At 43.0% G+C, this 14,678-nt stretch overlaps 1 protein-coding gene across 2 annotated transcripts in view; it reads right to left on the reverse strand.

The window, feature by feature from the left end:
• The window catches only part of LOC143293376 (BTB/POZ domain-containing protein 16-like), a 51,323-nt gene extending 39,881 nt beyond the window's left edge, over positions 1-11,442 (reverse strand). For both annotated transcript variants that reach the window (XM_076604187.1, XM_076604186.1), the window contains exons 1-3: positions 11,333-11,442; positions 8,114-8,180; positions 77-233 (exon numbers count right to left, since the gene is read on the reverse strand). In XM_076604187.1, coding sequence (XP_076460302.1) covers positions 77-233; positions 8,114-8,180; positions 11,333-11,433 — 325 coding nt within the window. In that variant the 5' untranslated portion in view covers positions 11,434-11,442. The remainder of the gene's footprint in view (positions 1-76; positions 234-8,113; positions 8,181-11,332) is intronic.
• Positions 11,443-14,678: the final 3,236 nt, after the last annotated feature.

Genomic DNA, 14,678 nt, shown 5'->3' on the forward strand with positions numbered 1-14,678 from the left:
GAGGGGGTGGGTGGTGGTGGGTGTGGGGGCGTGATGGGGGGCAGGGACCAGGCTGGGGGGTGTGGGGGTTGCGTACCGGTGATGATGCGGACCATGGAGGGGTTGTAGGGCATGTGCAGGGCCTTCAGCGCCTGGGCGTTCCCCAGCAGGTCGCTGTACAGCGACTCAGGCAACCTCCACCGGTTCGTGCCCCCCACCTGGTGTCGCTCCCGGCAACGTGGCAACACTGGGTGCTGAACACACACACACACACATACGCATGCATTTTCATGTCTTGGCTTCACAAACAAAAAATTAGGAAGGGGTATGTCCACGTCTGCTGCAGACTTGCTGGTGGCTAACAAGGCCAGTTGTGGACAGGCATGTCCGTCTGCAGTGGCTGCAATGGAAAGTGTGTTCTGGGTTGGTTGCTTTGACGTCACAGGTTTTTCTCTTTTTCCTTTTTCCTCCAGCCAGTATCTGTGTGTGTCCTCATGCATGAACAGACACACACACACACACACACACACACATTTACATATATGCACACACACACACACACATACAAATGTGCATACATGCACACATACACATTTACATAACACATACACAAACACACATACAAATGTACATACATGCACACTTACACATGTACATAACACATACACAAACACACACACACATACAAATGTACATACATGCACACATACACATGTACATAACACATACACAAACACATACAAATGTACATACATGCACACATACACATGTACATAACACATACACAAACACACACACATACAAATGTACATACATGCACACATACACATGTACATAACACATACACAAACACACACACATACAAATGTACATACATGCACACATACACATGTACATAACACATACACAGACTTAGTTTTAAGTTCCAGTCAAGGAGGTTTAAATGCATGCAGACTGATCTATGTATGCTACACCAACTACATCTGCTGTTGAAAAAAAAAGAAAGAAAAAAAGAAAAAGGAAGTATATGCCAAATCTGCATATAAACCCAACACACTGATCAGCCCTTAATAAGAGACATACATATTTATATATACATACAAATATGCGCATACAAACACATATACATGCATACATAATCACACATACAGACACACACATACACATACATACACAAATACATACATATAAACATACATACACACACAAATAAATATATACACACACGCAAACACACAGAGACCTACAGACAAAAATAAACACACACGCTTACACACACACACACGCGCGCGCGCGCGCACACACACACACACACATTTCAAGTTACACTAATACTTTAACTACTACTATTGCATGGAGGATTCCAGCAAACAACATGCCCCTCTCATAAACATGTGCAAACAGCAAAATGTTGCCCGACAGTAATTAAATAATACTTCCCAACCTTATAAGTGCGCTTAGCTTCAATGTCTATATCATTACATGTTTGAAAAGATATTAAATGAAAGCATTACCACTTCTCTCTCTCTCTCTCTCTCTCTGTCTCTCTCACACACACACACATACATACACACACACACTAAACAAATGAGAGGGATTTATACCCAATATGTTAATAGGAGACAGTCCTGAGACGGCCTATATACTTGACACAATACAGTGCATGTACCGAAATGTGTTACTTTCCATGTGCTAATCCCCATGATTTTTTTTTTAATGCAAACCACTTAAGTGCCCACACTCATATCCACTCCCTGTGTGTTAATCCCCATACATGGCCTATATGTGTGTGTGTAAGTGTGTATATTCCACTTCAGATTGCTTCCTTGGGGGTGTGACGGGCCCTCTAGTGTGCACAGCAACACATGATTAGCTTTGCCGGCATGTTTCTCTTTGTTGTTCACAGCATAGCCCACCACACACAGGGCTCAACAAGTGAATGTCAGTCTACACAACCTGAAAAAGAAAGGCGCAAATACACTGTATTACACAGTCATATTCATGCACTTAAACCTAGGACACTGTATTGTGTTGTGTTGTGTTGTATTGTGTTGTGTTATATTGTATTGTGTTGTATTGTATTGTGTTGTGTTGTGTTGTGTTGTATTGTGTTGTATTGTATTACCGGTACTCATTTGTCACAACAGACTTCTCAATGTGGAAATCAGGCCACTCTCCCCAGTTGCTATTTGTTTTCCTATCAAAGTGGATTTTCTACCAAATTTTGCCAGGGACAACCCTTTTGCTGCCGTGGGTTCTTTTACATGCACAAAGTGCATACTGCACACAAGACCTCGATTTATTGTCTGATCTGAATCACTAGCATCCAAACCACCATTGGAGGGGGAGAAAAACTGGCGACTGTAGGATTTGAACCAGTGCGCTCAGATTCTCTCACTTCCTGGGCGGATGTGTTACCACCAGCCCAACGCTCCATTCCACATGCCTCTGATGGTGCCCTAGTGACCCTCTACAGAGTAAAGGGAGGATGAGAAGAAGAAGAAAGAAGAAGATGTCAATTTTTCCACCAGAGGATTGAAAAAAAACCAACCTAACTTGACATAAAAAGTAATTATACATTATACACAAAAATATATATAATAACTTAGCATTGAAAACCAAAAATAGTCAGCCAGTGGCACTTCAAATGTCCCAGGATGAAAAAAAAAGAGATAGGGCATAGTAAAAATGCCCATTTAATCAAGTCCAGAAAAAGAAAAAAAAAAGTATTTAAGGCTTTCAAGAAAAAATATAGCAGAATGAACTAGTAAAGCAGAAAGAAGATATAGAAGAGAGAAAATAAAGGAAAAGGCCATAAACAAAGGGAGCGACAGAAGAAAGAAAATTTGGGGGCATTATTTTAACGAGGTGTTCACTGGCCATTGCTGCCATAGGTTCTTTTACATGCGCTACATGCCTGCTGCACACAGGACCATGACAGTCAACAAGCACTCAGTTTCGGTTTCTGCATTCAGACAAACCCATATAAACTGCATCACATCTGCTAGGCAGATACCTGACAGCAGCATCACCCAACTCGTTCAGTCAGGCCTTGAGGGCATGCATATACATTAGTGGGTTTCTTTTGAACAATTTTGCCACAAGACAACACTTTCGTTGACATGGGTTCTTTTTCAGTGTGCCAAGTGCATGCTGCACATGGGACCTCAATTTGTTGTCTCATTCCAAATGACTAGACTCTCAATTTGAATTTCCAGCAAAACACGGGAGAAAGGGAAAGAGCGGGAATCAAAACCACACCCTCCCAGACACTGTACTGGCAGCTGAGCATCTTACCCATTCTGCCACCTTCCTTCAGCAAGCATTCAACATTAAAACACTGACTGCCGTTGTGTTGTATTGTATTGTATTGTATTGTATTGTATTGTATTTATTACACTTTGTCACAGCACAGCTGTGCTGACAGTACACTGCTTGTACTTATTGTATTGCATAGTATTGTATTGATCACACTTTGTCACAGTACAGCTGGGCTGACATTACACTGCTCAGGTGTGCTGATTGAGGCACCAACCACCTTGTTTCCACCTGACACAATACACCCTAGCCTGTCTCCCCTCCTCTCCCGCTCCCCTCCCCTCCACCACCCCTCTGGTTATTCTTACCCCCAGGACTGGATTGGATTACTCTGATGGTGTCATCTGCACTGGTGCTTTGCTTTTTCTCCGACATGGTATCAGGTGACTGTGTTGGTGAGTGTTCCTCTGTGTCCTTTCATTTCTCTCAGGCCTGGTCTCATCTCTCTCACACTTCAGTCACACACCTGCTCTCTCTGCTGTTGTTCATTTGCGCTGTGGCTGCATTCACACACACACACACACACACACACACACACACACACACACACACACACACTTATTCATTTACATACATGATTAGAGACTTTTTCCATCCCAAGCAAAATTTTTCTACCTATCCTCATCTAATATCACTTATAAAGTTACAGTGAAAAGACTATGAACTAAAGACTGAACACACACACACACACACACACACACACACACACACCCAGTGAGACAATATATGGAGAATAATACTAATACATTAATTTTCAACAAACTTTCTAATTCATTTGCTGATTTTCAATTCACCATCTCAGATCTCTTAAACATACAAAATATCATTCCATTCACTCCATATGTAACCGGGTGAGATGTAAAGCTTGTTTGTCAATATGTATGTGTGTGTGTGTGCACATGCATGTACATGTGAGTATGAGTGTGCACATTTGTGCACGTCAAAGTGTGCACATGCCTGTACACAAAAGTGTACAAATGTGTGAGAAATCATCATTTCTTCTCAGTCTGACACATATAAACCAAGTAATCTCTCAACAGTGCTGTTGACAACAATCACCCAAACATCTCATGCATGAAACTCCAGCCACTACTGCAAAGGGAGACAACGAAGGGATGTGTGTGGTGGGGGCTGGGGATGGTGGTGGTGACCATGCTTCTGAGTGGTGACAGTCCCCATCCTCCCCACACCCCCTCCCTCCAGAGTTAACCAGGAAGGTGGCAGAATGGTTAAGACGCTCGTCTGCCAATACAGACAGTCCCTGAAGGTCTGGGTTTGAATCCAGCTCTTGCCCTCTCACCTGACTGCCAGTGCCCTTCATGTGGTACTTCACACATCCACCTCTCCCCCCACACCCCTCCTCCCACCTGACTGTCAGTGCCCTTTATGTGGTACTTCACACATCCACCTCTCCCCCCACACCCCTCCTCCCACCTGACTGTCAGTGCCCTTCATGTGGTACTTCACACATCCACCTCTCCCCCCACACCCCTCCTCCCACCTGACTGTCAGTGCCCTTCATGTGGTACTTCACACATCCACCTCTCCCCCCACACCCCTCCTCCCACCCCCGTCCAAATCCACTGACGCCATGGGAAGTGTTCTCAATGATTTCAGTTCTGTTTCAGTTTAAGATTCTCAAGGAGGTGTTTCTGCATTTAGACATATCCATCTATGCTACACCGCATCTGCTAAGCAGATGCCTGACCAGCAGCATAACCAAACACACTGGTCAGGCCTTGAGTGCATGCATCACATATATATTTGTGTACTGTATAATTGTGTCAGAATGGATTTCTATTAATAAATTGTATCACAGAATTTTTGCCAGAGGACAACACTAATGTTGCTGTGGGTTCTTTTTCAGTGTGTCAAGTGTATGCTACATACAGGACCTTGGTTTATCATTTCATCCAGATGACTAGATGCAAAGTTTGTTTTTCCAAAAAGGACAGGACTGGGACTCCAACCTACACCCTCACACTCACAGACACTGTGTTGGTAGATACATTTGATAAGTGTCTTAACCATTGTCACCTTCAATGACTGTCAACAACTGACTATGTGGGTAAGGCTTGCTGTGTTCAGCACTGACCCACACAGCAACAGCAGACAGTTCTGCAAACAGTTTCACGCAGGAAGCAATCTGTGCACATTTTGTGTTTGCCAGTGTTGACAGGTATCATTCTTCAGGCAGTGTTTTTCATACAGTTCTTGAAAACTACTGGCGAAAAAAAAAAAGAAGGAATGAATCAAGGAGTGTGTGTGGGGGTGGGTGGGAGTGAGTGTGTGTCACTGACAGGGAACAAACCCAGCTGAACAAACTGACAACCAGCACTGGTACAGCGACATGACTCCAACCTTCCACACAATGACCCTGCTCCTGCCACCTCCTGTAAGTTGGAGTTTGATCAGAATTCTACCTATCATAAGTGTGCCCTGAAATAATTACGGTCCCACCCTTTGTTCCAACAAATACAACCCACCTTGTCATTATATATGTTTCTAAAAGACAGGATATGAAAGGTTCAAGACTGACTGACCCAGACAACTACTATGCACTCAAACCATTATTTTTTCTCAGGGCAAACTTCTATAGGGTAGAACTCCAATCAAACTTCAACATACAGGTACGTCTGGTTTAATCTTTCAGTTCTCTGAGTTGGGGTCTGCAGGAACAGCAATCTCTTTGTTGTCGCAGTATCAGGTAACACACACTCGCACCCCACCACATACTTGCAGGTCACAGAGAAACAGTTTGATTATAAGAAACGGAATGGCTGACACAGGGACAGACAGACTGGCAGACAGGCATTGCAACAGGGATGGAGACAGGCACAAAGGCAAATAAAGAAAAGTATGCACATACTTGACTGTGTGAGAGTGTGTTTATGTTTGAGTGTATACTAATCTAAATTAGTGTTCATGCATACATACATGTATGAATGTGTGAAAGACTGTGTGAGTGCATGCATGCATGTGCGCACATGTGTGTGTGTGTGTGTGTGTGTGTGTGTGTGTGTGTGTGTGTGTGTGTGTGAATGTGAAAAACCAAAATACAGAATAAAAAAAAATACTGTGATACAATGAGAGGGAGTGGAGAAAGAGTGAAGACAGAAGACAGACAGCCAGACAGACAGACAGGGGAGTTGGAAGTTGGGAGAATGGGCTGGAGGGTGTGTGGGGGGTGTGGGGGGGGTGGGGGTGTTCTGGGTTGAAGTGAGGGGGATGTAATTAATAGGGTCATTGATAGAGTGGTAAGGCAGTGGACAGGTGATAAATGGTTGTAGTGGGCATTGATCGCCTAATCTCCCCACAAGGAGGTCTCCCCTTTCTGCTGGCACTGCTTCTGTGGCCACCAGTCCCAGCCTCTCTCCCCCCTCCCCCCCCCCCACCCCCCGCCTCGCTTCTCCCTGCCCCCTCCTCACCCTCACCCCCACACCCTGCCAACAGTGCTACCTCAAAGTTCCTGTATGCACGCTGCCTGGAGACAATGCTCCAGCCGGCTTCCTGCCAAGTCAACAACTATGTAAAGGTCTGAACACGACTTTTCTCCACAGCCTGAATGGAGAGAGGTTTTGTGTTGACACAGGGTGGGGAGGGGGGGGGGGGGCAGGTTTCAATGAGGCCTGTATTATTTGTGACGCTGTGTTTCTCCACTATGACTGCACACATTATCCGTGTGACTGGTCGTGGTATAAGTGGGGGCATGGTTATGAAGTGTGTGTATGTTTCTTTTTGTGTGTGCGTGTTTTTTTGTTTTTTTGTCTGTGCTTTTTTTCTTTTTCTTTGTGTGTGTGTGCGTGTGTGCGTGCGTGCATGTCTGTGTGTCTGTGTGTGTCTGTGTCTGTGACTGTATGTGGTGTGTGGTGTATGTGTGTTAACAACTGTCTGTGTGTGGCATGTGGTTTGTGTGTGAGTGTGTGTGTGTGTGAGTGTGAGTGTGTGTGTGAGTGTGTGTAGAGAACTGTCCCTGACAGGACATGACTGACACAGCACATGAATTTCTCTTATTGAGATAATAAAGTAATCTGTATTTTGTATTCTGTGTGTGTTTGTTTGTGTGTCTGTGTGCGTGTGTGTTTGTGTCTGTGTCTGTATGTGTATCTCTGTGTGTGTCTGTGTGGTGTATGTGTCTGTGTGTTGTATGTGTCTGTGTGTTGTGTGTGTGTTGTGTTGTGTTGTGTTGTGTGTGTGTGTGTGTGTGTGTGTGTGTGTGTGTGTGTGTGTGTGTGTGTGTGTGTGTGTGGTTATGTGTCTGTGTGGTGTGTGTTCAGGTATAATACAGCCCAGAGTGAGAGGGAGGAAGAGAGACTGACAAACAGAGAGAGAGAGAGAGAGAGAGAGAGAGAGAGAGAGAGAGAGAGAGAAAGACAAAAAGATAATAAATACACAGAATTTTTGCTCAAGCTTGCAATTCTTTTCTTCCCCCCCCCCCCCCAACCCCCCCCCCCTCCCCCACCCCCACCCCACCCCAAATGTCCTACACTTACAGTAACAAGTTGTAGCTGCTGGGATCTTCAAATAATACAATTTCTTTTGACACGACAAGAGCACAGTGACATTCCACACACACTCCCCTCCCCCCTCTCAGTCGAAAATTTCTAGCACAGGGTTTCCAGAAGGTGTGGACACTATATTAGTATATACTGAAAGAGCCCCACCCCACCCCTGCACTCCATCCCCACGGCATTCCCAGTGGGGAAGACACCCTCTGAGCCAATAAGAAAAGACGTTCAGCTGAACACTGCCGTCACCAGCACCACAAGAGACAGTGAGACAGGACAGACTGACACAGCACAACTGACACACTCACTCTCTCTGGAGTCCGCCCATCCTTGACCACTCCAACCAGAGCTGAATATGGCGCCTCCTGGAGAGACCTGCACACCCATTACGACACCACCATCATCACTGGTCAGGATATCATGTAATCATATATGATGCATGAATAAATCATATGAACACATGGAACACACAAAAAAGTGCAAAGAGACAGACAATGAAACAAATCTAAAACATCTAAAACACTCACAACTGTGCAAGAACAAATGGTTATTGTACATTCATAACTTTGCACATTCATAATTATGATATAGTAAGAGAGAGTGTGAGACAGAGTCAGAGACAAAGAAAGAAGAGAGAGAGGGAGGGAGAGAGACAGAGACACAAAGAGTTAGAGAGAGAGACACAGAGAGAGAGAGAGAGTAACAAAGAAAAGCAGAAAGAAAATTAAACTTGTAAAACAACCCACTGAAATCAATGAAACATCCAACCAGGTCCAAAACAAAATGTAAATGAATGGAGCATCAGCCTGCTGGACAGAGCAGTGAAGTTCATGGGTTCAATTTTCTCAAGGACTTGAGCATAAATTCCCCTTCAGTTCTACATTAAGTGGTGATCTGGATGCTAGTTCTTCTGGGGAAATGATGTGATGAGGTCTTGTGGGTAGCACACATCAATTTAAAAAAAACAAACAAAAAAACAACACAACTCCTATCAAGTAGAGAACTGTCCCTGACAAATTTCTAGAAAAATATTCACTTGGATAAGAAACACACACACACACACACACACACACACACACACACTCATTCCAAGCGGACATGATTCAAACCCCCAAATAATGCTCCACTCTATCAACATTTTCTTCCTTGGAAGTGCAACCTAAAAACACAGAAATCTAAAGTAATAAATAATATAATTTACAATGTAATACAATATAAATACTATGCTGTACAATGCAATATAACACAATATAATTATGTATCATATTCTTTATAAATAAAAAGTACAATGGAAAACAAAAGTATATCACGAATTGCATACCATTTATAAATTATCAAATGTGCATATATATATATATTCAAACATTGTAAATTTTCAAGAGAGAAAGGGGAAAGAGTAGAAAGCGAAAAAAAAATCTTGAACAACGACAGAAAGAGAAGGGAGGGAAGAGAAGGTGTTTTTTTGTTGGTTTTTTTAACACACACACACACACACACACACACACACACACACACACACATATATACACAGAGAGAGAGAGAGAGAGTTTGGGAAGACAGAGTCAGTGACAGAGATAGAGAAAGAGACAGACAGGCAGGCAGACTGACATAAGATAGAATCAGAGACAGAGACAGACAGGCAGACAGATTGACACAAGACAGAATCAGAGACAGAGACAGACATACTGACATATGATAGAATCAGAGACAGAGACAGGCAGACAGACAGACATAAGATAGAATCAGAGACAGAGACAGACAGACTGACATAAGATAGAATCAGAGACAGACAGACTGACATAAGATAGAATCAGAGACAGAGACAGACAGACTGACATAAGATAGAATCTGAGACAGAGACAGACATACTGACATATGATAGAATCAACGACAGAGATAGGCAGACAGACAGACATAAGATAGAATCAGAGACAGAGACAGACAGACTGACATAAGATAGAATCAGAGACAGAGACAGACAGACTGACATAAGATAGAATCAGAGACAGTGACAGGCAGGTAGACAGACTGACATAAGATAGAATCAAAGACAGATATGAGAGGGAACAACAGGAAGATAGAATCAGAGACAGAGACACACAGACTGACATAAGATAGAATCAGAGACAGAGACAGACAGACAGACATAAGACAGAATCAGAGACAGATATGAGAGGGAGCCACAGAACGAGAACTTCATGCAAGAGAGTCAGAGAAAAGCATATGAGGGAAGTGAGCAGCAAGACATAAGTGTGACAGATATACTCTTCATTGAACTTTGATCACAATAAATAAATATGTTATAAACTGAACTGGATAAATGCAGTTAAGTAGAATGATATGATAAGAGAGAGAGTGAGAAAGAGAGACAGACAGTTTCAGACTTTACACATGATACAAACAGCACATGAAGTGGACAACTACATGTGTCAAACACTAAAAGGACAGAGACAGAGAGGGAGGAAAGGAAAGAGGGACAGACAGATAGGCAGACAGACAGAGACAGCAAAAAAAAAAGAACATTTCATTTTCAGATGTTAAGTTATAAGAACAGAATGTTTTGTTTAAACAGTTGCTTATTTCAACATCCCGACAATGGAGACAAAGCAATTGTGCAAACAAACAAATAAAACAATAAGATATGTTCACAACAGCAAAACATACATAATAATAAGCAATCACATAACATGATTTAAATTATATATGCATTTATGAATGAACAAGCCACAAGTAAACAATAATGGGGAAGAAAGATGAGATACAGAAAAAGCAAAAATGGGTGAGAGGAACTGAAGTACAATGAGAAATGCGGGAGAATAAGACAGATCGACAGGCAAACTGACTGACTCACAGACCCAGATAGAGACAGAGACAAGGAGAGAGGTGCAAACACATAGCTGAATTTCAATAAATACAGCATGGCTATTTATGAATTAGTATAATCACAGAATTTCTTAGAATGAAATAGGCATGCGCGCTATGAGTTTTCAATAACAGCTACGGATGCTGACAGAAACAAAGAGAGACAGACAGACAGAAAGAAAGAGAACACAAACTGAACATGTTGAATGTGGAAAGCAAAATAAGCACATACGCTTCTTTGCATTCAACCCTTGGGGCATAGAGGAGAATACACACTTATAATACAAGCACAAAAGTTAAAACATATGTGTGTGTGTGTGTGTGTGTGTGTGTGTGTGTGTGTGTGTGTGTGTGTGTGTGTGTGTGCATGCTGTACATTCATGATTCAATGTTGCATGCATTATAATTATGTGCATAGCCTAATGTGTTGATGTAGAGAGAGAGAGAGAGAGAGAGAGAGAGAGAGAGAGAGAGAGAGAGAGAGAGAGAGAGAAGTTTAAAACTTTTCTTGAGTTCTGGCCTTCATGCACTTTTCTGGAGTTCTAGCCAATCACTATCAGTTGTCAGTATTCAGCAGGCCTATTGCATATGACAAGGCTCAAAGAATTAAAAATTCAATAAACACCTCATTCAAAAATACAATAAACACACAAATAATTGTTCACCTTGAATATGATGATGTTGCCTTAGGAGGCTTTGGCGGCGATGTCGGAATATACGAGTTGGAAACACGCAGCTGAGGGAACAGATTTGACACATCCGCCATCTTTCCAATCTCCACAGATGGCGATTTGCAACTTGTTTGTCAGCGCCGTCGCCAAGTAGTTCTTTGAATGACAGCCACTGACACCTACGAAACTGAGGTGACTGAGGCAAAATGTTGTCTGCATTCTTAGATCTACTTCATCATGCCTCCTTTTAAATAATCCTATAGCTATTGATTTAAAAACAGGATTTTGTGGATGAACACACAGTTGCTAGGCAGCAAAAGTCGTCTGCTACAGGGTAGCGCGTGTTTCGAATGAGATATGAATCTGGAATCTGGAACGATACGTTTCAGGAACCCTTGCACATTATCGTCGCAACGGGTAATGGGAGCACATGGCTTGATTAGTCTATGAATTTAATCATTTTAGTGTGTATTAAGCTCAAATTATCCTCATCTATATTTACTTTACTAAGTTGACTTTATATATATATATATATATTATAACTATTTTAAACTTTATATTCTGCTCCAACTGTCACAGTTTTTCTCCAAGATGTCCTGGTTCAGCACTGTGTCTCCCTGGCTGAGGGTCGGCTGGGGTGGGGGTGGGGGGGTCTACTGCTCCAACGCCGGTACACCGACCCCGAGTATTTCGACGATATCAATAAATAGCAAAAGGAGAGGTGAGAATGCAAAATCTTCCAAGGTACGAGCAACAGTCGAATTTAAAATCATCTCTGGTTCTCATATTCCATCACAACAGTCAGAGACGTGAGTCATCTTAAGCACTGAGCAGTGTACTGTTGAATGCTGGGCTTATGTGCTCGCCGTGTGGGGATATCTACATCATTTGTATAATGCATTCGTGTGCCTGCAGCTCAAACAGTTTCAGTTTCAGTTTCAGTTGCTCAAGGAGGCGTCACTGCGCTCGGACAAACCATATACGCTACACCACATCTGCCAAGCAGATGCCTGACCAGCAGCGTAACCCAACGCGCTTAGTCAGGCCTTGAAAAAAAAAAAAAAAAAAAGGGGGGGGGGGGGGAATAAATAATAGATAAGCTTACATGAATAAATAAATAAATAAATAAATAAATAATAATTATAATATAGAAAAAGGTAGTAGTAATAATAATAGTAATACTAATAAAATGATAATAATAAAAAATAAATAAATAAATAAATAAGACAACAATGGTGATAATTAAGCTCAAACAACACACGCGACGTACACTACCAGATCCAGACCAGATCCAGATCCACACACACACACACACACACACACACACACACACAACTGTGACACCCGACAACACACACACTCACACACACACACACACACACACACACACACACACACACATACACACTATCATAAGGCATACTTGCATACTCGCATGCCACATCAGTACTCGCATGCCACGTCTAATGTCACTTAAATTGAAAAAGTGAGATGCAAAAGAGCTGATGATTAGAATAATGATATTCGAAAATAGTTGGGCATCGGCCTTTTTTTCTTTCTTTTCCCTATCGGAGTCAATGAAAATAACCGTAACTGACCACCTGTTGAAATACGGGCACAGTTATGTCCCTTATAAGGGACGGGCTTTTCGTCTTTTTTCAGTTCTTCTTCTTCTCCTCAGTGTTCTTTTTTTTCTTTCTTTCTTTTTCTTCTTTCTTTCTTTCTTTTTTTAAATTTTTTAAATCCAGTCCTGCCCTGAGCAGGGTCTACTCTCCACAATACAAGATAAAATAATAGGTATGGTGATTTTAAGATAAATAGGAAAAAAAACAAAAAAACACACCGTCACAAACACACTGTGACGCGCGCGCGCGCACGCACGCACACATACACACACACAACACATTGCCACACAGTGTGTGTGTGTGTGTGTGGGGGGGGGGGGGGGGGGGGGGGGGGGGGGGGGAGAGAGAGAGGATGCGCACTGTGTGTGTGTGTTTCATATGTATACATTATATATATATATATGTGTGTGTGTGTGTGTGTGTGTGTGTGTGTGTGTGTGTGTGTATTCAGTACATAAATATACTTTATGCAGGCCTACAACAATGGGTAACCGTATAGACTTACCATACAAGTCCTAAGGGTTATACAGTTTCGACCATCGTATGTCAGTTGTGTACGAAGCTCTGGAATGCATGTTTAAATCGTCAGTCCTGACGTGCGTGGAGCTGACCGCTGAACCGGCGTGTCACGTGTGCAGAAAAGTGTCGTGTGTGTGTGTGTGTGTGTGTGTGTGTGCGTGTGTGTGTGTATGCGCGCGCGTGTGTGTGAGTTCGGATCTGTTTATCTAAAGTAACTGCATAATTATGGCGATTTCTAAAAACAAAAACAAAAAAAAAAAAAAAAAAAAAAAAAAGGATAGGAGATAGGGGTAGGTATATTATCATGATGTACTGAAAGGTGTGAGGATTAATGGGTTGCTGGTGTGCCGTGTGTGTGTGTGTGTCAGTGGAGGGGGGGGGGGTAGGGGGGGGGGGGCGGAGGGGGGCGGGGGACTGGCGACTGAGGGAATCAGATTTGGAACTTGAAGCCTTCCGGCAGCCGTGAGGGTAGGGCTAACAAGGCCAACCTCAGCAGGAAGGCTGTTCCAATCGGATATTGTCCTGGCTGGGAAGAAGGCCAGTTCTGTCTGTAGGCTATAGAGTCCTGCAGTTCAGTTGGGGGGATGATACCGGTTGCTGGATGCGACCGTCGGGTTCCTTTGGGTGCAGAGGGGTTTTGGGAGGGTTTGTGGCACGTGTTGATGACGAGGCTTCCGTTGTGGATTTTGTAAAATTTCATCAGCCGCGTCCTTCTCCTTCGCTCTATGAGGGGGGGACCACTGTCTCCAGCGTATATTGTACTCTGATCTGGTCACTAGTGCATTTTCACGCACACGGATACACTGACTCACCATGCATGACAAAAAAGCTGTTTGTTTTGTAACTGATCAGTTCGAACGATTTCTCACTGGTGAGGTCAATCTCACAAACTCAGTGAAAATAAATCTACAAAAGAAGTCGTCAGTGCACAGGCTGCACTGACCCAAATGAGGGCGTGGGGTCAGGGGTGGGGTGGTCCTTCGGCGATACAACAGCGACTGATGCCGCCCAGAATATTTCCTGTATTACTGTGAAACTAAACGATATTGTCTGTGTGTGCTTCCAAGTTCTCGGAGCAGATAACTATGTGTTCCTCACACAACACATTCGATGCACATAAAAATAGCCGGGACGAACTTGTTACACCAATCGAGATCAAGGGAGAAAACTGCACGATGTGCGAAAGTTAAAAACGG

Source organism: Babylonia areolata, chromosome 19 (genome assembly GCF_041734735.1).
Source record: "Babylonia areolata isolate BAREFJ2019XMU chromosome 19, ASM4173473v1, whole genome shotgun sequence".
Taxonomy (NCBI): Eukaryota; Metazoa; Mollusca; class Gastropoda; order Neogastropoda; family Buccinidae; genus Babylonia; species Babylonia areolata.